At 50.3% G+C, this 27,408-nt stretch overlaps 1 protein-coding gene across 11 annotated transcripts in view; it reads left to right on the top strand.

The window, feature by feature from the left end:
- Window positions 1-351: 351 nt before the first annotated feature.
- Window positions 352-27,408, top strand: part of GTF2I (general transcription factor IIi) — a 102,877-nt gene continuing 75,820 nt past the window's right edge. For 5 of the 11 annotated variants that reach the window (XM_051841224.3, XM_089321980.1, XM_089321981.1 and 2 more), the window contains exons 1-2: window positions 352-686; window positions 27,063-27,166. In XM_051841224.3, coding sequence (XP_051697184.1) covers window positions 27,068-27,166 — 99 coding nt within the window. In that variant the 5' untranslated portion in view covers window positions 352-686; window positions 27,063-27,067. Of the gene's footprint in view, window positions 687-15,636; window positions 16,858-27,062; window positions 27,167-27,408 lie in introns of all 11 variants that reach the window. The other 6 variants (XM_070064514.2, XM_070064509.2, XM_070064511.2 and 3 more) reach the window with 2 other exon arrangements.

Below are 27,408 nucleotides of genomic sequence, written 5' to 3'. Positions count from 1 at the left end.
CGCCGAGGCCGGCTGGAGCCACCACCCGTCTCCATTTCCGCTCCTTCGCCCCCCCCCCCCAGCTCCCCTCCCCCACCCGGGCGGCCGCGCAGGCCCCAGGTGCAGCCATGTTCTTGCTCCCACCACCCGCGCCTCCATTGACAGTCCTCGCCGGAGAGGGCCGGGCGCCGCGCTAGCCTCGTCCTCCTGCTCCGGGCTCGGCGGCGCGCGGCTTCCTGGGAGTTGTAGTCCCCCGTCCCCGCCGCCGCGTTGGTGGGGAACCAATCAGGAACTACAACTCCCGCTGGGCGGTGCTGCGGGTGCGCACGCGCAGCGCGCCTTCGAGGAACAAAAAAAAAAAAAAAAAAAAGAGGAGGAGGAGGGTGAGAGCGAAGCTCGGAGAGCAGAGAAAAAGGGGCCCACTGGTCGCCCCCCCGCCTCCCCGCACGCGCTCTCTAGCTGCGGCCGCCCGCCTGCCGCGGTCACCCCGGCCTCTCTCAGGGTTCCCCCGCGATCGGATCCAGGCGCTGCGCGAGGCCCTGCCGGGGCGGCCATGCGGCGGTGACAGGAGCGCGGCCGAGACGCAGCGGCCCCTCGCCCCCTCGCCGCCCGCCAGCTCGCCACAGCCGAGGCTGCTCCCCGGCGGCCCTCACTCGCTTCCCTTCGCACCCCCGGCCCCGGCGCTGCCTGGAGGCGGCTGCACTCGGGTGAGTCCCTTTGGTCTCAGCTCCCACTCCCGCCCCCAGCCCCGTCCTGCGGCCCCCGCCGCGGGTGCCATGGCGAGCTAGGCCTTTTATTCCAGACTCTGCCCCGCCGAGGGCCTGCGCAGGCAGCAGTCGGGGTGCTGCGGCCGGGCTTTTGAGGGGCGCCCTGCTCCCCCCCTCCCCCGCCGGCCCCGGTCGCGGGGGCGCGAGGCGGTGGGGGTGGGGCGGACGCGGTCGCGGGGGACGGCGGTTGCACGCGCGCGCCTGGGTGCGCGTGGGGGAGGGGCGCGCGCGCGCTCGCGCCGGCCGGCGTGTGGTGTATGAGTGGGGGCTGGGGGGAGGGGCGCACCGCCTGGCGTGTGCGGCCGCGCCGGCCTCCGGCGCGCTGATTGGCCGGCCGGGCGGAGCGGGGGCGCGCGTCGTGCCAGGCCCGAGCCGTGGGGTCGCGCTCGGCTGGTGTATCCGGGGCTCCTGCGCCGGGGCAGCAGACGCGCGCGATTGGCCCGCGGGCGCGGGGGGCGGGGCCGCGCTGCCTTGGTAACCGCGCGGGGGGGCGGGGTGCCGGCGCCGCCCCCCGGCCGGCTCCCAGGTGGAGCCCGTCGTGGGCTTTGTCCCGGGCCGGCCTGGCGCGCCCATCCCCGCGGGGCCTGGGCTTTGGGGCTGGGGGAAATAAGACACAATGAGCGGAAGAGAAAACCTCGGCCTTGAGGCCATGCACGCCTGCAGGACGGGGCGGGGGCGGCTCGGGCCCTGTCTGGCCTGCCTCGCCTCCGGTTCTGAGCCCCTCTCGCTGGGGGTTCGGCGCTGGTCTGCGGCTGGGTGTGTTCCGAGGGCGAGGCTCTGGCCGGCGGGTGGCCTGTTGCCCCTCGCGGCCGTGCAGGAGGCCTGTACTGCGCGGGCCGCCTCGGGGCTCGGCCACCCCGTGGAGGGGGTGGGTGGGCTCGGCTCACGCCGTCCGTGGGCTTATGGAGCTCTTTCCTGCCTTGCTCTCGTGTGGTCTGGTTGGAGGTGGCCGGTCGTCCTCGGTGCGCCTGGCACTTGTTGCCTTCCTCGGAGTCACCAGGCGCGTGCGCGCGTGCAGCCTCTGCGGTGCAGTGGGCAGGGCCCCGAACTTCTGAGCGGCGTCCTCGGGACCGGCCCGTGCGTCTGTTTTTCCGTGGTAGCCCGGCTGCGGTGGGGAAGGAGGCACGAGCCGGGGGACGCTGGGTGCGTAGCTTCTGCTTCCCGAACAGCGCATCATGGGGGCAGCACAGTGGGCTGGGCCGCACCCCAGGTTCTGATCCCGTGGGGCTGGGGCCTAGGAATCCGCATTTCTGGTTGTGAGGGTAGCTTTTCTTTTCATATGAGAAGTGGGTTTTAGGGGGCAGAGTCTGCACCCCAGCTGGTACCCTTGGCTGCAGCTCGGTGGATGGCATATTTATAGCCATTGGCAGTGGTAGGAAATTCAGGGATGTGTAGAAGTTTGCTTTTCGTTGCTTTGAAACGACGTTAAATAGGACGACTGCTGCTGTCGTCGGCTTGCGAGGGAAGGCTCTTTGGGCTAGCCACGATTACAAATTTAGAAGTTAAATCTGAGGTTTAAAAAAGCATCCTGGATGTAAGTGCAGACTAAAACTAGAAATCTAGTCTGGGGGCTGGCGCTGTGGCTCGGAAGGTTAAGCCTCAGCCTGCAGCCCCGGTATCTCTTATGGGCCCCGGTTTGAGCCCTGGCTACTCCCCTTACGATCCACCTTTCTACTAGTGCGCCTGGGAAAGCTGTGGAAGATGGCCCACGTGGGAGACCCAGAAGAAGCTCCTGGCTCCAGCCTGGTCCAGTTCCAGCCAATTTGGAAGTGAACCAACAGATGAAAGATCTCCCTCTGTGTCTCTCCTTCTCTCTGTTTCTCTGCTTTTTAAATAAATAAATAGATTAAAAAAAAAACTAGCCTTGTCTTTTTTTCCCTCCCACTCTGGTTCATTTATTAATTAATTCATGGCACAGGCATTTGCCATGTTCTCTCTTAGCGATGCCTGAAGCATCACATACGCACCGTAGAGGCCAGGGTTTGGGAAATAGGGCGGGTACTTGGTACTTGGGCCTGGAGATAGGTTTGGTCAGGTGGGGCGTTCAGAGCAGCACCACGGCCATGTGTGCCCCCGACGACTTGACTTCCTTTGCCTGCAAAGGCTTTGCATGAAAACATAGCCCTTGGACGTTATTTTTCTTGTGGGACAAGCCTTAGAACTATTTTTAAATTTTTTTATTATAATGGATTTTATTCTGGGGAAAATAATTGTAAATTAGGTAGGAAGAATGAGGCTACTTTGTACAATTATGTTCTATCATTAGAAGTTTGTTTTTTGTTTTGTTTGAAAGACAGAAAGAATGAGAGACAGATCTTGCGTGTGCAGAATCACTCTCCAGAGGCCACAGCAGCCAGGGCTGGGGCAGGCGGAAGCAGGGAGCCAGGAGCTCAGTCCGGGGCTCCCGCCTGGGTGGCAGGGGCCCAGGCCCTTGAGCCAGCATTGCTGCCCCCAGATGTTCATTACCAGGAGCCGGTGGTCGGCATTGGGGGTGGAGCAGAGCCCGTCCTCTAACCCATGCACTCTGATGGGATGTGGGCGTCCCAAGCAGCATTTCAGCTGCCACGCCAGATGCCCCCCCATCTTCTCTCACTTCTGCTGATCCATAATTGCATGATGTGTTCCAAAACAAAAAGTACAGAAGACAAGACCTCTGTTCTGGTGGTGTTACCCGGAGCTGAAGTAAAGCACTAAAAATGAAATGTTTAGCCTTTTCTCGCACCTGGTCACCAGCTGTCTGCATTGCCTTCCCCCTAATTCGTTTCTACTGTTGTGTCATTCTTTATTGGAAAATTTCTTTAGTTTGAGTTCAGTTTATTTGAAAGGCAGAGATGGAGGTCTTCCATCCACTTGTTCGTTTGCCCAGAATAGCCAGGGTTGGGCCAGCCTGAAGCCAGGAGCTGGGAACTCCCATCAGGGTCTCATTTAGGTGGCTCTGCAGGGAGCTAGAATGGAAAGTGGAGATGGGACTTGAACCCAGGCACTGGGGTGTGGGATGCTGGTGTCTTAACTGCTTGGCTAAATGCCTACTGTCTCTGCAAGATTACTTCTTTGTTTGAAAGGCAGTGAGCCAGGTTTCTATTCAGTGTTTCACTCCAAATGGCCAGGACTGGTCTAGGCTGACGGCAGAAGCCCCAGATGCCATCTGGGCTCCAGATGGGTGGCAGGTGCCCAAGCACTTTTGGCTTCTGTGGCTTTCCCAGGCCTTTAGCAGGGAGCTGGATCGGAAACAGAGCAGCTGGGACTTGAACCAGTGCCCACATGGGATCCCAGCATTTGCAGGTGGCAGCATTACCTGCTATGCCACAGCGCGGACCCCAGAAAAACATTTTTTTTAAGGATTTTTTTTTATGTATTTGAAAGAGTGAGAGAGGGAAGGAGAGAAAAAGATCTAATGTCTGCTGGTTCACTCCCTAAATGTCTGTAACAGCTAGGGCTGTCCAGGCAGAAGCCAGGGACCTGGAACTCCGTCTTGGTCTCCACTTGGTGGCAGGGGCCCGAGTAGGTGGGCTATCTTGTGTCCCAGGCACAGCAGCAGGAAGCTGGATAGGCAGTGGAGCGGAGGTGTAAAATGGCAGGATAGTGATATAATGAAAATCCTCTGGCAACCCAAGTGCAGACGAGGCGCCCGCACTGGAGGAATACAGCGAGTTAGTAGTTGAGAGGATGGGTGTGTACTGTAGGGCTTATTGAGTATCAAGGAGGTATTATCTTGGTATTCTTTGTCTGCCCTTCTGTTTTGTTTCTCCTTATCTGTCCTTTACTGGAACTCTCAACACTAGTTCTCCTTTTTTTCCTCTCTGTTCCTGCCGCCTTTATCTTCGTGGTCTGCGCTGGTTTCTGGCACTGCTTTTATTCACCTGCTTTTTACCACTTGGCCTGGTAAGAAAGAAGGGAAAAGTCGATTTGGCCAGACATCGTTGGAGTTGAGAGAGCGTTGGCTCTTCTGTTCCTGATTAAAAACCATGTAGGATTTTTACAGAATTATTCTATTTAAAAGACGTTCATTGTAAGACCCAAAGAACATTTAAAAAGGAGAGAGGGTTTATTTCTCAGTGGAGGTAGGCGCAGGTTCTGAAAGCAGAGGTGCCTGGGTTCCTATCCTGGCTGTGGCCTCAGGCAGTTCTTTCTTCTCTTTTTTTTTCTTTTATATTTATTTATTTGAAAGGCAGAGAGAGAGAGAGGTCTTCCATCTGCTAGTTCACTCTCCAAATGACCACAACAGCCAGAGCCATGCCAATCTGAAGCCAGGATCCAGGAGTTTCTTCTGGGCTTCTGGGCCTCCCACGCGGGTGCAGGGGCCCAAGGACTTGGGCCATCTTCTACTGCTTTCCCAGGCCACAGCAGAGAGCTGGATCAGAAGTGGAGCAGCTGGAACTTGAACTGGAGCCCATATGGGATGCCAGCACTGCAGGTGGCAGCTTTACCTGCTACGCCACAGCACCGGCCCCCAAATATATCTTATAATTTTTCTGAGGAAGTAAAAATGAATCAGTAAAAATAGCCAGCAAGACTGGCTGCTGTGTTAGTCTCCAGTCTCTGAAGACTAAAAACTGAGATGGCAAGAATTTAATAGGATTTTCTTACAGTGTGGCAAAGGAAATGATTTTATAAACAGTGTTGGATATGATTGTGTCATGACTAACTGGAGAAACAGTATCTGGTTCAGTTGGGCCCTGGAGTAGACGGAGCTGAGGAGTTTGCATAGTGGAGACTAATCATGTCTGCCTTGCACAGTGAATTATAATTGAAAGATAGCTCTCTGGGGGGCCGGCATTGTGGTGTGGAGGAGAAAGCAGCTGCCCGCATCCCATATAGACATGGGTTCAAGTCCCAGCTGCTCTACTTCTGATCCAATTCTCTGCTTAATGGCCTGGTAAAGCCTCAGAAGATGGCCCACGTCTTTGGGCCCCTACAGCCACAGGGGAGAACCTGGTTGAAGCTCCAGGCTCCTGGCTTCTGCCTGGCCCAGCCCTGCCCATTGTGGCTATCTGGAGAGTGGACCAGCGGGTAGAAGATTTCTTGCTATCTCTCTCACTCTGATTTTCAAATTAATAACTCTCTAAAAAGAAAAATAGCTTTCTGGAACTGGTGCCCAATATTTAAGATACTTTCTCTATTTCTTTTTTTTTTTTTTAAAGATTTATTTATTTATTTGAAAGGCAGAGTGACAGAGAGAGGTCTTCCATCTGCTGGTTCACTCTCCAAATGGCCGCAATGGCCAGAGCTGGGCGATCCAAAGCCTGGAGCCTGGAGCTTCTTCTGGTCTCCCATGTGGGTGCAGGGGCCGAAGCACTTGGGCCATCTTCTGCTGCTTTTCCAGGCATGTTAGCAGGAAGCTGGATTGGAATTGGAGCAGCTGAGACTTTAACTGGTGTCCATATGGGATGCCAGCACTGCAGACATCAGCTTTACCTGCTATGCCATAGCCCTGGCACCTACATTCCCTACTTCTTTCTTTCTCCTTTTTTTTTTTAAAAGATTTATTTGTTTGCTTGAGAGGCAGGGTTACATAGGCAGAGAGGGAGAGACAGAGAAGTCTTCCACCTGCTGGTTCTCTCCCCAAATGGCCACAACAGCTGGAGCTAGGCTGATCTGAAGCCAGGAGCCAGGAGGTTCTTCCAGGTCTCCCACATGGGCATTGGGGCCCAAGGACTTGGAACATCTGCTTTTCCAGACCATAGCAGGGAGCTGGATGGGAAGTGGAACAGCCGGGTCTTGAACTGGCGCCCATATGGGATGCCGGCACTACAGACAGATGCTTAACCTTCTACACCACAGCCTCTTCCCTATTTCTTAACTTGAGCTGTCCTGAGTTCTAGATGTAGTACTGTGTTTCCTCATGACAGCGTTGGTACGGGGCACTTTAGAGAGTTCCTGGAGGAATGGTGTTTGGTGCAGAGGTTGAGGCGCAGTGTGGGATGTCTGCGTCCCCCATCAGAGTACCTGGTCAGGTTCTCACCCACCGGCTTCCTGCTGGGGCATAGCACGGGAAGGCAGCAGGGGGTGGCTCAGGTACCTGGCTTCCTGCCACTCAAGTGGGAGGCCTGGATTGAGTTCCTGGCTTCTGGCTTCAGACTGGCCCAGCTCTGGCTCTTGCAGGCATTTGAGGAGTGAACCAGCAGATGGAAGATCTCTGTCTCCCTCTCTCTGCCTTTCAAATAAAATGAAATGAAAAAAAAAATTCATGAAAAAATGGAATTAAAAGTTAGATATCTCTTGGTGCATGCTTTTTCCGTAATCCACCTTTTCCATGAACTTTTTGAAAACTGTATATTTGATGTAGAAAGGAGCGTCAGGGAGCTCAAGGACAGTTGCGGTTTCCTGGCCTTCCTGGGCTATTAAAGGTGGTTTAAGAAAACCCGAGCTGTCGTATTTTAGCCAGATCCCAGTCCCTGAAGCTTTTTTAATAGAGATTGACAGTTTGAAGGAAACTTGAGAAGACTTTGCTTTATTTATTGTTCATTGTAAAGAATTTGTTGCATCTAAATATAGCCCTGGCTATCAACCACAGCATAAATGTGAACAGAGTTCTATCCAGATGGAGCAATGGCTGGGCTGGTCCAGGCTGATGCCAGAGCCTGGAAGTACCCAAGTACTTGAGCCTTCATCTACTGCTTTCACACGCAAATTCAAAAATCTTTTTTGTTTTTTAAGATTCATTTATTTATTTGAAAGAGTTACACAGAGAGAAGGAGAGGCAGAGAGAGAGAGAGAGAGAGGTCTTCCATCTGCTGGTTCACTCTCCATTTGGCTGCAGTGGCCGGAGCTGAGCCAATCTGAAGCCAGGAGCTAGGAGCTAGGTCTCCCATGTGGGTGCAGGGGCCCAAGGACTTTGGGTCATCTTCCACTGCTTTCCCAGGCCATAGCAGAGAGCTGGATGGGAAGTGGAGCAGCTGGGTCTTGAATCAGCACCCATATGGGGTGCTGGCCCTGCAGGTGGTGGCCCCCAAAACCTCTCTCAAGTAGTTCTTGAAAGTGATTTTTAAAAAAATGGTTGCACAGAATAGAACTTAACATTTTAACTGTTTTACAATGTGTAGTTCAGGGGTGTCAAGTACATTCCCACTGTTGGGCACCCATCCCCGTCCACCTCTAAGACTCTTTTATGGTCTCAAAATCCCGTTCTCCCTGTTGGGCCCTGGTGCTCCCTACTGCCGCCTGTCTGGGGGCGGTTCTTGCAGGGACCTCTTGCAAACCGATTCGTGCAGCCTCTGTCCTTTCGGACAGGTTTGTCTGTGTGTCAGAATTTCCTTTGTTTATAACCCTTGCAGTGGTTTTTGCACTTGAATATTGTGAAGGAGATGGTGCGCATGTGTATCCGTGTGTGTCTTGTTCTGAAGGCAGTTCGTGATTGCTGTATGGCGTAGTGGGAGAAGCAGAGGCTGGGGTGTCTGCCTGGTTAAAATGGGCCGTGTTAGCAGACAGAGCCTGTTGTGTGAGCTTCTGTGTGTGTGAGAGTTGCCCCTTGTGTTTGGAACTTGTTTGTGTATGCACTCCTTAGATAGTAGCATTTTTGTATACTAATTTAAAATTATTTTTTATAGATTTATTTTACTTATTTGAAAGGTAGAGTTACAGAGAGAGAGAGACAACTGAGAGAGGTCTTCCATCTGCTGATTGACTCCCCAAATAGCAACAACAGCTGCGGCTGTGCCAGGCCAGAGCCAGGAGCCAGGAGCCAGGAGCGTCATCCGGGTCTCCCTGGTGGGTGCAGGGGCCCAAGCACGGGCCATCCTCCGCTGCCTTCCCAGGCGCATTAGCAGGGAGCTGGATTGGAAGTGGAGTGACTGAGATGGAACCAGCGTCCATATGGGCTACTGGCACTGCACAGCAGCTTAACCTGCTAGCCACAGTGCTGGCCTCAAAAAACTATTAGTATTTTTTAAAAATGACTTTTTTATTTGAAAGGCAGTTACAGAGAGAGTTTTCATCCCTGGTTCAGTCCCCAAATGGCCACAGCAGCCAGGGCTGGGCCAGACCAAAGCTTGGAGCTTCTTCCAGGTCTTCAGGTCTTCACGTGGGTGCAGGGGCCCAAACACTTGGGCCATCTTCCGCTGCTTTCCCAGGTGTGTTAATAGGAAGCAGGTTTAAAAGTGGAGCATGGGGGTTTGAGTGGCGCTCACATGGGATGCCCGCATTGCAGGTGGCAGGTTAACTGCTGTGCCACAACACCTGCCCCTGTGCGCAGGCATTTGATAAGAATGCTTCCCAAAAGCACTGGCAAACGTCCAGTCAATTGAGTGTTTGCAATTTAAACTTCATTAAGGTAATTATTTTTAAAATACTTGTATATTTACGTATTTACATACCAACTCTCCAAATCCACGCCTGATAAACTGAAAATGCCCAGCCCAGCTTTAACTATCACTGCTGCGATGGAGCAGGAAAATTAATCAGGAAAGCATCAAAATAAATCACTGCTCCAGAATACAGTACGCACACCTCTCAGAGCGTTCATGAGAATGAGTAAAAGGAGACGAAAGTTTCTAGTCAAATCTACAACTCCAAGGGATTACATTTTAACATTTAAATTTTAAAAAATTACCTTATTCCAAAAACCATTTTTCTTTAAAAAAAAAAAAAAAAAACTAGAAGAAGAAAATGAGAACAGACAAGGGGCCGCGCTGTGGTGCAGTAGGTTAATTGTCCGCTTGTGGTGCCGGCATCCCATATGGGTGCCGGGTTCTAGTCCCGGTTGCTTCTCTTCCAGGCCAGCTCTCTGCTGTGGCCCGGGAGGGCAGTGGAGGATGGCCCAAGTGCTTGGGCCCTGCACCCCATGGGAGACCAGGAGAAGTACCTGGCTCCTGCCATTGGATCAGCGCGGTGCGCCGGCCATTGCAGCTATCTGGGGAGTGAACCAGCGGTTGGAAGACCTTTCTCTTTCTCTCTCCCTTTCACTGTCTGTGACTCTACCTCTCAAATAAATAAATAAACTCTTAAAAAAATAAAGAGGCCGGTGCCGCGGCTCACTAGGCTAATCCTCTGCCTTGCGGCGCAAGCACACCAGGTTCTAGTCCTGGTCAGGGCACCGGATTCTGTCCCAGTTGCTCCTCTTCCAGGCCAGCTCTCTGCTGTGGCCCAGGAGTGCAGTGGAGGATGGCCCAAGTGCTTGGGCCCTGCACCCCATGGGAGACCAGGAGAAGCACCTGGCTCCTGTCATCGGATCAGCGCAGTGCGCCGGCTGCAGCGTGCCGGCCGCGGCGGCCATTGGAGGGTGAACCAATGGCAAAGGAACTTTCTCTCTGTCTCTCTCTCACTGTCCACTCTGCCTGTCAAAAAAAAAACAAAAAAACAAACAAACAAAAAAAAAAAAAAAAAAAAAAAAAAAAAAAAAAACTGGACTCAAGATCCCTCATTTCCCCCGAAGTCTCAGATATGTGCTAATAGTGAACAACAGCTCAACCATGCATTCTGCTGGAGCTTTCTCCTAAAATTAAGGGGGAAACATATTTAACCTGAGTAGAGTCCTGTCTAGTTGGGTCTAAGTGACCACCCCACTGTTTGACAACATGCCTTAGAAATTCTATGAGAAGCAACTGTCACGACAAAAACCTACCAGCTACAGAAAATAATTTGGGAGGTGATGTCTAGGCGCCGCCTGCAATGCCAGCATCCTGTCTGGGTGCCAGTTCTCGTCCCAGCTGCTCTGGGCAAAAGCAGCAGAGATGGCTTAGGTGCTTGGGTCCCTGCACGCATGTGGGCCCCTGGATGAAGCCTGGCTCAGCCCCGGCCGTTGCAGCCATTTGGGGAGTGAACCAGTGGGTGAAAGCTCTGTCTGTAACTCTGCCTTTCAAATAAATAAGTCATTTTTAAAAAACAATAATGGATGAGTTCATGACTTTACCCTGGCCCAACCCTGTTTGAGGCATTTGGAGATTGAATTAGCGGATGGAAGATAATTTTTCTCTCCCCCGTTTCTGCCTTTCAAGTAAATTTAAACAACATAAAACCAAAACAAAACACTTACTTTTTTTTTTTTTTTTTTGACAGGCAGAGTGGACAGTGAGAGAGACAGACAGAGAGAAAGGTCTTCCTTTTGCCGTTGGTTCACCCTCCAATGGCCACCGCGGCCCTGGTGTGCTGAGGCCGGTGCACCGCGCTGATCCGATGGCAGGAGCCAGGTACTTATCCTGGTCTCCCATGGGGTGCAGGGCCCAAGCACTTGGGCCATCCTCCACTGCACTCCCTGGCCACAGGCAGAGAGCTGGCCTGGAAGAGGGGCAACCAGGACAGAACCCGGCGCCCCGACTGGGACTAGAACCCGGTGTGCCAGCGCTGCAAGGTGGAGGATTAGCCTAGTGAGCTGCGGCACCGGCCAAAACACTTACTTTTAATTACATTTTCCACAAATTTTCTGATGTGCCCTCCTATTTGTAAACAATCTCTGAAGGAACTACCAACCTCATTTATTTTCCTTTGGAACAGACCTACTAAACTGAGGGAGATAAGCTCTAGGAAGTGTGAATGATAATATTCTTGGGAATTCATAAATAAAGAGTACGGAAATCCTGATAGTTAGGGGCTTGAGTGCAGAGTCTGGTGAGCTGGTTTTGTCCAGAATGCCATGTCCGGTTCTGGGACATCAATCAGGAAAATCCAGAAACGTCTAGAAGGTGGCGAGGCGGAGGGATGTTTCGGGAATCACATTCCGGGTGGTCCTGGGACAGATCTAGGGCTGTGCAGTTTGGAGAAGTGAAGAATTGTGGAAGGAGCACAATGTATTTAGAAGGGATCTTTTTTTAAGGAACTTTTTGCTAGGAGGCAGAAGTTACAGATTTTCAACTCATTGCAAGGACTGACAAGAGATTGTTAATTTATTAATGAAATCCTAAAAAAAAATGCTATTCATTGAAGGTGAGAGAGTTTTTTCTCTTCAATTTGCTGGATCACTTCACTAATGCTGTCAGTGGCAGAAGTTGGGCTGGCTGATGGGTGCCAGGAACTCAATCCAGGTGTCCCCGGTGGGCAGAAAGTTGGAATTGGGAGCAGGGTTGGGACTCTCAGGTATCCTGGTGCCAAGGTAGTGAGATTCAGAGCACGTTCTCTCTCTCAAAGATTTATTTATTTATTTCAAAGTCAGTTACAGGGAGTGGTGGGGGGGCGGATCTTCCATCTGCTGCCTCACTCCCCAGATGGCCACAATGGCTGGGGCTGGGCCAGGCAGAAGCCAGGAGCCTGGAGCTTCTTCTGGGTCTCCCACATGGATGGCAGGGACCCGAGCATGGGGCCATCTTCTGTTGCTTCCATGGGCTGTTGGCAGGGAGCTGGATCCGAAGTGGAGCAGCCAGGACATGCAAGGGTGCTGCTACACCACAGCCCAGCCCTGAATGCCTTCTCTTAACTACTGTGCTCTTCTAATTGATAATTCTGTTATTCTGAAATTAAGGTTGTAAGTATAAATAATTGATAAATTTGAGTCGGTGGCAGTGCCTTTAGTAATTTTATTTCTGTGATTAGTGAACAAGATAACTACCAGATTGAAAGATGAGGTAAAATTACCTTGGGAAAAATTATGATATATTCTAGCTGATGATCTACTAATTTCATAGCATTCAGTGTGAGTAAATTCTATTATTGGAAGAAAAAAAATCAAGAGCCTGGTATTCAGTCTTCCATTCACAGTGGTTTATTGTGTAGAAGGCACTGTGTTGGTGCTGGGTTTTATTTGATAATCCTTAGCTAAAATGGCAGGCATTTTTGTACTTTTGGATATCTTTATTTTAACTAATTTCCAGTCTTTCCTTGAAGTACGAGAGGCTGTAAAAGCACCCCATTTCTAGCCTCTTTATTTAGCTAGCAGACAAACTGTAATCAGTGATTTACCCTGTAAGCTCTTTCTTTGAATTCTAACATCCCACCTGTCTTCACAGGTGCCAGGAAGCAGTAAAAGTAGAAATTTTGTTAGCAGAGCTCAAAGGTACTGAATGCTTTAAATGATTTTTTTTTTTAAGATTTTATTTGAAAGGCAGAGTTAGAGGGCATTGGAGACAGAGAGATCCTCTATCAGCTGGTTCACTCCCCACATGGCTGCGGTGGTCGGGGCTGGGCCAGGCTGGAGCCAGGAGCCAGGAGCCTCTTCTGGGTCTCCTGTGTGGGTGCAGGGGCCAGGTACTTGGGCCACCTGCTGCTGCTGCTTTCCCTGCACATTAGCAGGGAGCTGGATCGGAAGTGGAGCAGCGGGGACTGTGTCCATGTGGAATGCTGGCATCACAGGCTGCAGCTTAGCCCGCTCCGCCACAATGTCGGCCCCTGAAAATTATTTTAAAATGCTTTTAAAGGATAGAAAAATAACAAGCAAAAATTGCCCATGTGTCCTGCACCCGGGGACCATCACTCAAGTTCTGTCTAATGTGTCATTGATGGATGTGTTTCATGGCAAGAGTGTAATCCATGACCCCATGTGGCACAGTTTTCTTGTCTCTCTAACAACTTTAAATTTTAGCACGTTTTCCAGGTGGCTTTTTTTTCTTAGTTTCATGTCCTTGACCATTTTATTATTTTATTTTACTTATTTACTTACTTGAAAGGCAGAGTTACAGAGAGGCAGAGGCAGAGAGAGAGAGGGAGAGAAGGGGGTTTTCCATCCACTGGTTCACTCCCCAGATGGCCACAATGGCCAGAGCAGCGCCAATCCAAAGTCAGGAACCAGGAGCTTCCTCCAAGTCCCCAACGTGGGTGCAGGGGCCCAAGGACTTGGGTCAACTGCTTTCCCAGGCCATAGCAGAGAGCTGGAACGGAAGCGGAGCAGCCAGGATTTGAAGCGGCGCCCATATGGGATGCTGGCACTGCAGGCAGTGGCTTTACCTGCTACACCACAGCGACTGCTACAGCTGAGTTGTTTTTAGGATGTTGCCAGCAGATTACACTGTTAGGTCCTTTTTCCTTGAGTCACCGTTTTAGGACAAAACGTGTAACATCGTAGGTGATGCAGTTTAATTTTATTCACTATTTTGAAGAAATTTCTTTTATAAATAAGGATATTTTTAAAGTTTGCTGTTCTGTTTTATTTTTCCCTTAGTTCATTCTAACTTTGAAGTTATTTTACACTTCTCATTAAAGATGTTTCTGTTAGTATATGTAATTAGGAACATGGTGATTCCTTTAGTCTTTCAGTTCTGTTGAAACTTGATTTTCGTGACTCTAATAAAAACAAATTGGTAAATTTGAGCTTTGTAGTTTTACCTCATACATAAAAAGTGGCCTTCCAGAATGAAGACACAGGACACCAGAAACCAGGAAAGTGACAATTGATTTTATTTTGTTTTTTCAAGATTTGTTATTTATTTGAAAGGTAGAGAAACAGAGGGATGAGAGCTGGCTTCCATCTGCCGGTTCACTCCCCGTGGTGGGGCTGAGCCAGGCAGAACTCCATGCAGGTCTCCCATGTGGGTGGCAGGAACCCGTGTACCAGGGTCATCATCTGCCTTCCAGACGTGGTAGCAGGAAGCCGAATCCCAAGTGCAGAGCAGCCAGGACTCAAACCGTGACACATTGCCTGCCCAGGACAAGAAGGGCTACAGCACAGGGAGATCCTACTGTGTTTTTTTGGGGTAGAGGGCAAAACTTAATTTGGATGGAAGAGTTTTTGAGTAAAAGTATTCATTCTTTTTTAACCACTGTTAAGCCTGTTGGATAATTACAAGGTTGAATGCCATTACCTGCCTTAAGTAGTGTCTAGTCTTCCAGGGACAACACCCTGGGGGCAGACCACTCAGCAAACTTGGAAGGTTCTAGTGATGACTTTTCTAGTGCAAAACAGTTAAGAAAGTTAGAATCTTGCAGTCGTAAAGGTCATCTCACCATCCTTAAGTAAATGTGCAGGGTAGATCTTAATTGTTTAATGCAAGTAAAAACAACTGAGAAACGCTTAGCAATCTGCAGGAATTTGTGCAGAAGGAAAGAAAATCACGGGGTCTATGACCTACTTAAATACATTTCCTCCTGGTTGAGTGTTCAGTCTTTGTGTTGTGAGTCCACAGTTGTATTAAGCTCAGGCCATTTTTCGTTGTTAAAAGGAGAGATGTTTGCCTGTTGGCTGGCCAGCAGTATTTGTTCACGTAGGTAATGTGTTCATCTAGGTGGTTGGTCTGTAATAATTCATAATTTTTCCTTGAGCCAAATTCTTTTTTTATAGAGTGTGACTGGGGTGGATACATAAAATACTTTTCAGTGGCCACTATCATTTTTGCTTTATGGACAAAAAGGATGTTATACTTTTGTTTCAGTTTCCTTATGATTTGTGACAGTTAATTGTTCAGAGATTACCTAGTCTTAACAGTTCTAGTCATTGTATGATCATTTACCTTGTGTTCATTCCTTTTTTTTTTTTTTTAAACCTGCTTTTCTTGGCTTATTATTGTGCATGAATGGGCAAGTAGGAATTTGAAGAGACTGATTCTAGTCCCTTGTTGTAAAACTGTTAGGGTAAACTCAGCAAGACAGCTAATCTTCCTAGTTGGACTCGCTCATTTATGACATAATAGAATGGAGAGGTTCAGTTAAAATCCCTTGAATTTTCTTCTTGATCAGAGATTGTGTTATAAGTTTGAAATGGAGCAAGAAATAGGGGCACAAATGTAATCAAAACCAAGTTCAGTGTTATGGTTCCTTCTCACACTTACCAATCTGACCTGAAGTTTGTTGTAAGGCAGAAATACATTGAAATTGGAAATACTTTAGAGAACAGCATAATAAAAAATATTAAGAAACTTGGTTTTTGTTAGTGTGTGAATCCTCAAGAGCTGCCTTCCCGTGACTCATTATAAAGTACCCACCCCACTGTAGGTGCTGTTGAGTATTGACAGCAAGGATCAGTAAGTTAAAGCAGAAGTGTAGTCAAGCAGAAACATTTATATGGAATTAATTATTGGCTTGTTTTGAGGTACAGCAGATCAGGACAGCAAGGACACAGATAAACCTAACTCCTGAAATGGATCTCCAACAAGAAACACAGGAAGATTTCAGAGAATGGCTGGAGGCTGTTTTCAGAGATAAAAGAAGACAGCACATCTATTAAACAATAGCCAACAAGAATAAACAATACAAAAAGCAACAGCGGCAGACCAATTAAGTTCATCTTTGAAGCTCATGCAGGAGAAAACCTGGGGAGACAAAGCATCTTACGAAAACCAAGGCGTTCAGGATGGAAGACTGAGGAAGCTGCGTGAATGGGAAGAGGACCCAGCAGACTCAGGAAGCCCCGCAGTAGCCTTTCTTATCTGTGGCCACACTGTGTGCGGTTTCAGTTACCCGCGGTCCGCTGCGGGCCAAAAATATTAAATGGAAAAGTTCCAGATAAAGTTTGTAAGGTTGTGAGTAGTGCAGTGATGTCTCCCTCCGTCCCGCTGAGGCCATGAGTCGTCCCTGTGTGCAGTGTGTCTACACTGTGTCTGCTGCCTGCCTGCTGGCCACGCGGTAGCCCTCCTGCTAATCAGATGGACTGCCTGGGAGCTCACAGTGCTCGTCTTCCACTTCTTATCTTGCTTAAGGATGGCCCCAAAGCGCAAGAGTAAGGATGCCGGCCATTCGCACCTGCCAAAGAGAAGCCGGAAAGTGCTTCCTTTAAGTGAAAAGGTGAAAGTCCTTGACTTAATAAGGAAAGAGAAAAAGTCCTATGCCGAGGTTGCCAAGATCTACAGTAAGAACGAATCGTCTATCCGTGAAATCGTGAAGAAGGAGAAGGAAATTCGCGCGAGCTTCGCTGTGGCCCCTCAGAACGCCAAGGTCACGGCCACAGTGCGAGACAAGCGCCTGGTGAAGATGGAAAAGGAGCTTAGTGTGTGGGTGGAAGACATGAAGAGGAGGCGCGTGGCGATCCATGGCAGCGTGCTGCGGCAGAAAGCCCTGAGCCTGTACGCGGACTGCAGCCGGGGGTCCCCCGACAGGGGCGAGGGGCTCCTGGAGAGAAAGCCGTTCACCGCGAGTAAGGGCTGGCTGCACCGGTTCAGGAGCAGGTTTGGACTGAACACCGGGAGCATTCCTGGAGGGGCGGCCTCCGGTGAGGAGGCGGCGGCCGTGGAGTTTCCTGCAGAGTGGGAGAAGTTGCTGAAGGAGAGAGGAAGGCGCCCCAAGCGCGTCTCCCACTGCTGGGAAGGCGGGCAGCAGGAGGGTGAGTACAGTCCCCTGAGCTGTGCCGAGAGAGACCAGGGCACCTAGCTTTGTTGCAGTGTGACAGTCACCCGGCCTTCCTACAGGTTACTGCTGCTGTGCGTAGTTTGTAAACTGTGTCCCAGGCCTGTGTGTTGAAGACAGAGGATCTGCACTTGCAGACGTGGCCTGGGGGGGGTTCCTGGAATGTTTACCCAGGAGATGAGGGGAGACTGCCGGTGTTACTGGTGCTAGCCTGTGCCTGCCTACTTTGCCTTTTTGAGAATTGCCTGCCTCTATACCTTGTGGCTCTAGCTAGAACATTCCTAACAGGTGCAGCCTGTGTGATCTTGCTTTGAGTTGCCGGAGTAATTGGCATTGGGGAAGGCTTGTGACACAAACACTCAGGTCTGTTGTGCAGAAAGTACCACAAAGGTATCTTCCTTTGCTTTTGGGATCACAGCACGGACGTGTGATGAGCGTGAAGATGATGTGGCCACAGGTGAGGTGTCCTGGGAAGGCTGTGGGCCTGGGTCTAGGTTCAGGGGCAGTCTGTGCGGCTTTGCCACTTAATCAAATGAAGCAATAACAGTTCTGAATTTATAACATCACAGTCTCAGTTCTAAGTTATGAATTCTCCTTTTTTTATTTTAAGAATTATTTATTTGAAGGCAGGGTGACAGAGAGAAGAGAGATCTTTTATCTGCTGGTTCATTCCCTAAATGGCTGTAAATAGGCTGGGTTGGGCTGGGCTGAAGACTTGAACTCCATGCAGGTCTCCCACGTGGGTGGCAGGGCCCCAAGTGCTTAAGCCATCTTCTGCTGCTGTGGCAGGCACGTTAGCAGGGAGCTGGATTGGAAATGGAGCTCCAGGGCTCATACCAACTCTGATGAGATGCTGGCGTTGCAGGTGGTAACTTAACCTGCTGTGCCACAACACTGCCCCCTTAAGTTTTTCTTCTTTACTCTCTCTTTTTTTAAAGATTTATTTATTTATTTGAAAGGCAGAGTTACAGAGAGAGAAGGAGAGACAGAGATCTTCCATCCACCTGTTTTTTTTGTTTTTTTTTGTTTTTTTGTTTTTTGTTTTTTTTTTGACAGGCAGAGTGGACAGAGAGAGAGAGAGAGAAAGGTCTTCCTTTGCCGTTGGTTCACCCTCCAATGGCCGCCGCGGCCAGCGCGCTGCGGCCGGAGCACCGCGCTGATCCGATGGCAGGAGCCAGGAGCCAGGTGCTTTTCCTGGTCTCCCATGGGGTGCAGGGCCCAAGCACCTGGGCCATCCTCCACTGCACTCCTGGGCCACAGCAGAGAGCTGGCCTGGAAGAGGGGCAACCGGGACAGAACCCGGTGCCCCGACCGCGACTAGAACCCGGAGGATTAGCCTAGTGAGCCGCGGCGCCGGCCCCATCTACCTGTTCACTCCCCCAAATGGCCACAATAACCAGACTGGGTCAGGCCAAACCTGGGAGCCAGGAGCTTCCTCCGGGTCTCTCATGTGCCTGCAGGGGCCCAAGTACTTGGGCCATCCTTTGCGACTTTCCCAGGTGCATTAGCAGGGAGCTAGATCAGGAGTGGAGGAGCTGGGACTTGAACCAACATCCGTATGGGATGCCAGTGCTGCAGGCCGTGGCTTTAACCCTCTGTGTCACAGCACTGGCCTCAAATTATTTAAATTTTTTAAAAAAATTTATTTGGAAGAGAGACGGAGGCAGAGAGACTGATTTCTCCTCTGTGAGTTTACTCCCCACGTGCCCACAACAGCCAGGGCTGGGCCAGGTTGAAGCCAGGAGCCCAGAACTCAATCCAGAACGGCCATGTGAGCAGGGACCCAAGTACTTGAGCCATAGCTCCTTCCCAGGGTGCTCATTAGCAGGAAGCTGGAGTTGGAAGCAGAGCCTGGACTTGAACCTAGGCTCTCTGATTTGGGTGTGGGTGTCCCAGGTGGTGTCTCAGTTACTGAGCTATATGTCCACCCTTGAATTATCCTTGAGACTCAGAAATACATAAGGCACAGTTCTCAGTTGGTGGAGCTAGTGCTTGTACTAGAAACAGCGTGAATATTCTAAAATTATTTGACCAAGTTTTGTAAAAGTGCCGAAAAGTTGGCAAGAAAGGAGTTTGGAAGAACTATGGCTGGTGCTGTGACGTAGTGGTTAATGCTGCCACTTGCAGTGCCGACATCCCATATGGGCACCAGTTTGAGTCCAGGCTGCTCCACTTCCCATCCAGCTCCCTGCTATGGCCTGGGAAAGCAGTAGAAGATGGACCAAGCCCTTGGGTCCCCGCACCTGCGTGGAAGAAACTCCTGGCTTCAGATTGGCACAGCTCCGGCCTTTGGGGCCATTTGGGAAGTGAACCAGCGGATGGAAGACCCCCTCCCCAATCCCCCCATGCACCTCTGCCTTTTTTTTTTTTTTTTGACTCTTTCAAATTAAGAAATCTTAAAAAAAAAAAAAAAGCTGGAAACGCTAATTTTGAGGAAAGATTTGTTTATTCGAAAGACAAAATATCAGAAAGAGAGGGAGGGAGATACTGTTTACATGCTGGTTCACTCCCCAAATGGCCACAGCAGCCAGGAGCTCCATCCAGGTCTCCCATGTGGGTGGCAGGGCCCCACTTGGGCCATAACTGCTGCCTTCCCAGGCACATTAGCAGGAAGCTGGGTTCAGAGCTGAGCAGCAGCTGGGACTTGAACTAGCATTCCGTTATGGGATGCTGGGATGCTGGCGTTGCAAGCAGCGTCTCAGCCTAGTGTGGCACAGAGCCAGCCCTGGAAAGGCTGACATTAAAAGGAAAATGGAAACCCCGTAATAGAGATGGAAATCACTTTTTGCCACATTAAAAAAAAATAGATTTAGCCGGCACCGCGGCTCACTAGGCTAATCCTCCGCCTAGCGGCGCCGGCACACCGGGTTCTAGTCCCGGTTGGGGTGCCGGATTCTGTCCCGGTTGCCCCTCTTCCAGGCCAGCTCTCTGCTGTGGCCCGGGAGTGCAGTGGAGGATGGCCCAGGTGCTTGGGCCCTGCACCCCATGGGAGACCAGGAAAAGCACCTTTCTCTCTCTCTCTCTCTCACTGTCCACTCTGCCTGTCAAAAAAAAAAAAAAAAATAGATTTACTTACTTATTTGAAACAGTGACAGAGAGGGAGAGACAGAAATTTTCTGTCTGCTAATTCACTCTGCAAATGGCTGCAATGGCTTAGGATGGGCCTGGCCAGTGCTAGGAGCCAGGCACTACATCCGGGTCTCCCACTCTTTCCCAGGTACACTAGCAGGGAGTTGGATTGCAAACCTGACTCCAATGTGGGATGCTGATGTCATAAGCAGCTCCTGACTTGATGAACTTTGTGGGATGAGAGGAAATCGAAGCCCAGAGCCTGCACAAAATTCATGGGTCACATAGGAGACGCTTTCCCCTCAATGCAGTGAGGCCCCCCAGGTGAGATAAAAGGGATTTGTGGTGTTGGGTTACGGTGTGTCCAGGCAGGAAAGTGTCACTAGACACCTGGGGGAGCTGCCTTCATCTTGGGATTCACATCGCAAGAAGGTTTTTACGTAGGATTCCAGCACAGAAGCGTGGTGAGGCAGTGAGGGAGTGAGCATCGTGACTGCAAGCAGGAACCCAGCAGCAGCAGAAATGGACCTCCGTGGCCTGGGCCTTCGGGGCTATCAGAGGCTATAAAATAACTAGCACTGTTAGGTGAAGCAGTATGACAAGTTTACATCTCCAGGAGGTAGCAACTGTAAAATGTGACACAGCAGCAAATAGAAATACCATAGACGAGGGGCTGGCGCTGTGGCGCAGTGGGTTAACGCCCTAGCCTGAAGCGCCAGCATCCCATATGGGCGCCAGTTTGAGACCCGGCTGCTCCACTTCCTGTCCAGCTCTCTACTATGGCCCGGGATAGCAGTAGAAGATGGCCCAAGTCCTTGGGCCTCTGCACCTGCGTGGGAGACCTGGAAGAAGCTCCTGACTCCTGGCTTCCGATTGGCGCAGCTCCGGCCATTGCAGCCATCTGGGGAGTGAACCATCAGATGGAAGACCTCTCTCTCTCTCTCTCTCTGCCTCTCCTTTCTCTGTATAACTCTGATTTTCAAATAAATAAATAAATCTTAAATAAATAAATAAAAGAAATCCAAGAGAAGAAAAGATTTTTAAATTATAAAGTTATAAAAGCTTTAAAGACGATCATAAGCACAGGTGCAGAAGGAATTATTGACATGTAAGCCACAGGAAGCACATTTGGTACAGAGAGGAAGGTGGGCGACTTCAGGGGGCCAAGTGGGAACCGACAGGTTTGATCTGCATTCCCGTGGTCCAGCCAGGACCTGAGAATTTGCACAGTGAAGGAGCCCAGGGCGGTCAAGCCCAGTGAAGAAGAAGAAGACGTCATCCCTGTGCAGATGGTGAGGCTGCAGGGCAGAAAAGGCAGAGGGAAGCTCCTCACACAGGGGGCCTGGGGACGGCCCTCGGGGCTACGCTGCATGCTGGCGACAGTGCAGGAGCTCTGTGCGTGCTGAAGGACAGGAGCTGCCAGCCGAGGCTGCTCTCCCAGGGAGACACCTTTCAGGAAGAAGGGTGTCACCGGACAGAGAGCCTAAAGAATTCCCTCAGGCAGAGGAGATCTGAGATCCAAGACAAGGAACAAGGAGCCTGGCGCAATCTGGATGCGGGTGAAATGGATTAGAGTGAGAATGGCGGACAGAGCTGCGTGGCCAGCAGTTGTGATCATGCACATCGTTACCAGAAATAAAGGAAGGGACGGAGCGTGGAGTCAGGGTCAGACGCCCTTCTAGTAGTGGGATAGGACCGAAGCGGAGGACGCGGCACTCAAGGCAGAAATGCGAAGAACGCAACTATGAAAAAATGCTTCTGTAGTAAGTAAAGAAACTCAGCTATTTAGCAGCCGTGAGGCCACCATAGTTAGGTCACAACCCTGAAATGTGGTGAGACCGATGAATTTAATGTGCCTGAATGGCTCTGGTGGCAGTGTTAACATTTTGGCTTTCTGTATCCACAAGCTATAAAGATGTCTGTGCTGTTTACTGTAGTATTGAGAACATTAAGATACAGAGATAAAGAAGGCAAGAGATAACTTTATGAGATTTTAAGAGAAATTGTATGATGCTATTTTGTTGGACTGGCGTGCAGGTGTCTAAATGAATACTGGTCTTTCGCGTATGCGGCATGGCTGGAAGAGGATGCGAGTTGGCCTCTGAGGCAAGGTCAGCACACTGAGAGTGGATTAGGCTCTGTGGGGTTGTGAACACATCCTGAGAGGCTGTCCTGGCCTGGGGGCTCTGGGGTCCCAGCTCCTTTGAGGTGCTTCTAGGTCTACATAGATTTGTGTTTTGCTCTTCTGCTTACTCATTCTTTCTTGCAGGATTGTTGTGGATGTTAACAGAGATGATCAATAAAAGAAGTCTTTAAGTAAATGTTTATTTGAAAGGCAGAGTGAAGAGAGAGAGAGGCAGGGTTGAGGGAAGAGAGATAGAAGGAGATCTTTCATCCTCTGGTTCACTCCCCAAATGGCTACAACAGCCAGGGCTGTATTAGGGCGAGGTCAGGAGCCAGGAACTCCATCTGGGTCTCCCATGTGGGTGGCGGGGACCCAAGCACTTGGCCATCTCCCACGGCTTTCCCAGGCACATTAGCAGGGAGGTAGATCTGAAGTGGAGCAGCCGCGACTTGAACCTGCTGTGCCATGTTGGCCCCTAAGAAATTCCTTAAATTGAGGGAATTTGGGAAAGGTTCAGGGTTAAAAGAACCTTCCTTAATAAAGGTTGGGTTAGCCTCTGCTTTTGTAGGAAAGCCATCTGAGGCCAGCTCCTGGGGTCACGCAGCAGCTGGGGTACAGGGAGCCCTTCCCTAGCTCTCTTGGTTTTGGGGAGGACCAGAGCCTTGGCCTCCTGCTGCAGGCCTGGGGGTGTCCTCCAGCTCACAGTGTGGATGCCACTGTCTTGTGACAGTTTGTTCTGGGAAAGGGAAGTGGGGGAGCTGGCATCAAGTGAGAGGTGCAGCTAAAGGCACCCAGGGAACAGCCTCCTGGGCTGCAACTGTGATGTCTGCCTCCTACCTTTAAAAAACTTTTTTTTTTTTAAATTTAGTGTTTGAGAGAGACATGCACACGTGTACCCCTTCTCTGCTGGTTCACTTCCTAGATCCCCTCGATAGTTGAGGCTGGGCCATGCTGAACCAGGGAGCCAGGAACCCAGTCCAGGCTCTCACTTGGGCGGCAGGAGTCCAGGTACCTGAGCCGTCACTTGCTGCCTTCCAGGGTGTACATTAGTACACTGGAACTGGAGTCAGGAGCCAGAGCTGGGTATTGAACCCAGACACTTCCAATAAGGGGCATGTCCCAAGCAGCGGTTAAGAACTGCTAGGCCAAATGCCCACCCTTGCCTCCCGTCCTGTTTCCTAACACATACTGCGTGAATGACGTCAGAGCAGGTTTATGGCAACGGAAGGCGAGAGCTGAAGAACAGCTGTGGACAGAAAATCGCGCTGGTTCCGCGTTCTGACCCTGGCGGTGGCTGTATGACCTTGGAGTTGCTGCATTTGAAAACTGAGACCATGTTTGCCTTTTCTACTGATGGGGACTCAGGAAACAGTGAATTATAAAGAAGATAATGACAGTATATTCTAAGTGGATGTCTTTTTTTTTTTTTTTTTTTTTTTTTGACAGGCAGAGTGGACAGTGAGAGAGAGAGACAGAGAGAAAGGTCTTCCTTTGCCGTTGGTTCACCCTCCAATGGCCGCCGCGGCCAGCGCGCTGCGGCCGGCGCACCGCGCTGATCCGATGGCAGGAGCCAGGTGCTTTTCCTGGTCTCCCATGGGGTGCAGGGCCCAAGCACCTGGGCCATCCTCCGCTGCACTCCCTGGCCACAGCAGAGGGCTGGCCTGGAAGAGGGGCAACCGGGACAGAATCCGGCGCCCCGACCGGGACTAGAACCCGGTGTGCTGGCGCCGCTAGGCAGAGGATTAGCCTAGTGAGCCGCGGCGCTGGCCTCTTTTTTTTTTTTTTAAAGATTTATTTTTTGGGGCTGGTGGTGCGGCACAGCAGATTGAGGCCCTGGCCTGCAGTGCCAGCGTCTCATGTGGGTACCCACTCGAGTCTCAGCTGCTCCACTTCCAATCTAGCTCCCTGCCGATGCTTCTGGGAACGCAGCAGAAGATGGCCCAAGTGCTTGGTGCTCCTGCACCCATGTGGGAGACTCAGATGAAGCTCTTGGCTCCTGGCTTTGGCCTGGCCTAGCCCCAGTTGTTGCAGCCATTTGGGGAGCAAACCAGTGGATGAAAGACCTATCTCTGTCTCTCTCTCTCTGTAGCACTGCCTTTCAAGTAGATAATAAATCTTTATAAAAAATTATATTTTATTTATTTGAAAGGAAGAGTTAGGGAGAGAGAGACAGAGACAGAGAGATCTTCATCCATTGGTTGGTTCCCCAAATGGCAGCAACAGCCAGAGCTGGGCCAGGCCAAAGCCAGGAGCCCAAGCACTTGGGGCCATCTTCTATCAGTTGAAAGTGGAGCAGCTGGGTCTTCAACCCATATGTGATGCCTACTTCAGGGGCGGTGGCCTAGCCTACTACACCACAATGCCAGCTCCGTGTCTTGATTATAGACAAATAATATGCCTTTGTTGTCCTTTTTAACTAAGCCACATTTTAGTGCAAATTTACTTAGACTTAATTTAGCCAGCCTAAAAAAAAACGGAACTTAGACTGTTAAGAAAACAGTTTTTATCCCCTAGCCATTCAGTTGCTTGATAACTGTTCCCTGGTTCTGTGTCTGCTTAGGATGGGGACCTGGTTTTGGGAAACAGAATTTCTTCTGTTTGTTTACAGATATGGAAATAACTGTCAGTGTTTTATTACAGCTTTTATACTTTTTATTTATTTATTTTCAATTTACTTGAAAGGCAGAGAGAGAGAGATCTTCCATCTGCTGGTTCACTCCACAAATACCCACAAAAGCTGAGACTGGGCCAGGAGCCCAGAACTCCATCCTTATCTCCCACATGACTTGCGGGACATCTGCATCCTCCCAGGGTCTCTGATACGGATGTGAGCATTGTGCCAAGTGCCTGCCCCATCCTGTGAAACCAGAGCTTTGCTTCCTGGTTGCAGGTGGCCCAGCAGCTAAGCCACATCACAATAGACGGCAAAGCTGGATCCCAGTCTTTAGTAATAGGGAAACAGGTCATCCTCTATAATAGTAGGAAAAAGATTTACATATCATGCTAACAGCTCTGCGAACGATTGTTCATGTTCTCTGGAATATTAGGCTTTAATTAAAGGATAGCCCAGTGTTTCAGTATGTTAATTCATACACACAGGTTTTTAGAATTCTGATTCATGCTTCCAGTTTTCAATTTGTTACATTCAGTTGATTATTTAATCTCTTGCTAAAAATAGAAGTAATTCAACTGCATTTACAGGGACAATTTTTAATAGGTAACTAATTTTAATTTCATTAATAAAAAATCAGTATATAAAGATTTATGTATTTATTTGCGAGCTAGAGTTCTGGTTTGAGGGGAGGTGTCTTCCATCTGTGGTTTCACTCCCCAGGTGGCTGTAATGGCCAAGGCTGAGCCAGACCAAAGCCAGGAGCTTCTGGGTCTCCATAGTGGGTGGCAGGTGTCTAAGCACTTGGGCCGTCTTCTGCTGCTTTCCCAGACCATTAGCAGAGAGCTGGGTGGGAAGTGGAACCTCAGCATCACAGGTGGTTGGTGATTCTGCCACGCCAGAATGCTGGCTCCTATTTTTTTTTATTCTTTTTTTTTTTTTTTTTTTTTTTTTTTTTTTTTTTTGACAGGCAGAGTGGACAGTGAGAGAGAGAGACAGAGAGAAAGGTCTTCCTTTGCCGTTGGTTCACCCTCCAATGGCCGCCGCGGCCGGCGCGCTGCGGCCGGCGCACCGCACCGATCCGATGGCAGGAGCCAGGAGCCAGGTGCTTATCCTGGTCTCCCATGGGGTGCAGGGCCCAAGCACTTGGGCCATCCTCCACTGCACTCCCGGGCCACAGCAGAGGGCTGGCCTGGAAGAGGGGCAACCGGGACAGAATCCGGCGCCCCGACCGGGACTAGAACCCGGTGTGCCGGCGCCGCTAGGCGGAGGATTAGCCTAGTGAGCCGCGGCGCCGGCGGCTCCTATTTTTTGATTTTTGATTTTTGTAAGGTATATGTAACAAAACCTCAGTGGCAAATATTTTTAGGTAGCAGGTTCTCTGATGTCAGGGCCAATGATGCTATTGCCTAGCTGTGGAACTCTTTGTTTTTTGCAAAGTTACCCTCTGTACCATACCCATCGTTCCCTCGCCCTACTCTGCGGCTACCACTCCGCTCGCTACTTGACTGTTGTAGTTACCTAAGTGGACTTGTGCAACGCGGGTCCGTTTGTGTCTGTTTAGCATAATGTTATCTTTCATCTGGGTTGTAGCTGTTATCAGTTTCTTTTTCAAAGCTGAGTAAGCCTGCCTATGTAGATACCGCATTCTGTTTATCTGTTCATCTGTTACAGACACGTGGGTGGTTTCCACCTTTTGACTACTGGAAGTAAGACTGCCATGAACATGGCTGCTGGTTACTGTTTGCATTCTTGCTTTCGGGCCTTCTGGGTGTATACCCAGAGATGATATTGCCGGATTCTATAATTCTGTGTAACTTTTTTTAGAACTGCTCTCCAGAGCAGCCGCGCCGTTTTATATTCCCAACAGCCATGCACAAAGGTTCCCATTTCTCTACATCCTTCCCAGTAGTTCCTATTTTTTGCAGTGTTGGGAATTCAGCTGGGGCTCTTGGCTGATACTAAAGTATCAGAAGATGTTTTCTAAACGTAACGATATGCTGTATCACGGAGGAATGGGAGTGCTTGCTGATGCCCTGTCTCTTCTGAGAAGGGAGGCAGTCTCCTGTGGGCGGGGTCAGTGTGTGCAGGGAGAGCTGGGGCCTGGAGTGGTGGGCACATCTCAGCTCTTCCTCCTTGGCTCCTTGGGAGAAGCTCTGGCTGGTTCCCTTTGAATGCGATGCCGGCCTCACTTATGGAACTAGTGCTGGGAAGAGAGTGAAGAGATGGAGTCTGTGTCTTCACAGCCTTGGACAAACGGAATACTGCCCGCGAGGAATCTGTGAGTGAGGCCGTCTGGGTAGGGCCCTTGCAGCTCTCCCTGTGAGGAGAGACTCCGGTTTCCAGTGCTCACCTCCTCCTTCCTTCTCTCGCACAGGGATCATGGCCCAAGTCGCGATGTCCACGCTGCCCGTGGAAGACGAGGAGTCCTCGGAGAGCAGGATGGTGGTGACGTTCCTGATGTCAGCCCTGGAGTCCATGGTGAGACGCCGATGGGTCTGTGGCCAGGGCCGGAGGCGGCTAGCACTGGGCTGTGCAGAGCTTGATTGGCCTTTGGAAAAGAATGGTCTTTCGGCGTGAATAATTGCTATAGATTCAAGTTTTTAAAGTTGCATTTTATTACCATGTTCTAGAATATTCTTAACTTACCTATTTTCAGTCTTTAAAAAAATTAATTTCACGTTTTCTCAGCCAATATTTTGCAGGTGTTAACTGAATTACGT

The sequence above is a fragment of the Oryctolagus cuniculus genome, chromosome 19 (assembly GCF_051225735.1).
Source record: "Oryctolagus cuniculus isolate XC-2025 breed Fujian yellow rabbit chromosome 19, ASM5122573v1, whole genome shotgun sequence".
Classification (NCBI taxonomy): Eukaryota; Metazoa; Chordata; class Mammalia; order Lagomorpha; family Leporidae; genus Oryctolagus; species Oryctolagus cuniculus.
The sequence above is the reverse complement of the archived record's forward strand: the minus strand, read 5'-3'. Positions and strand labels throughout refer to the sequence as shown.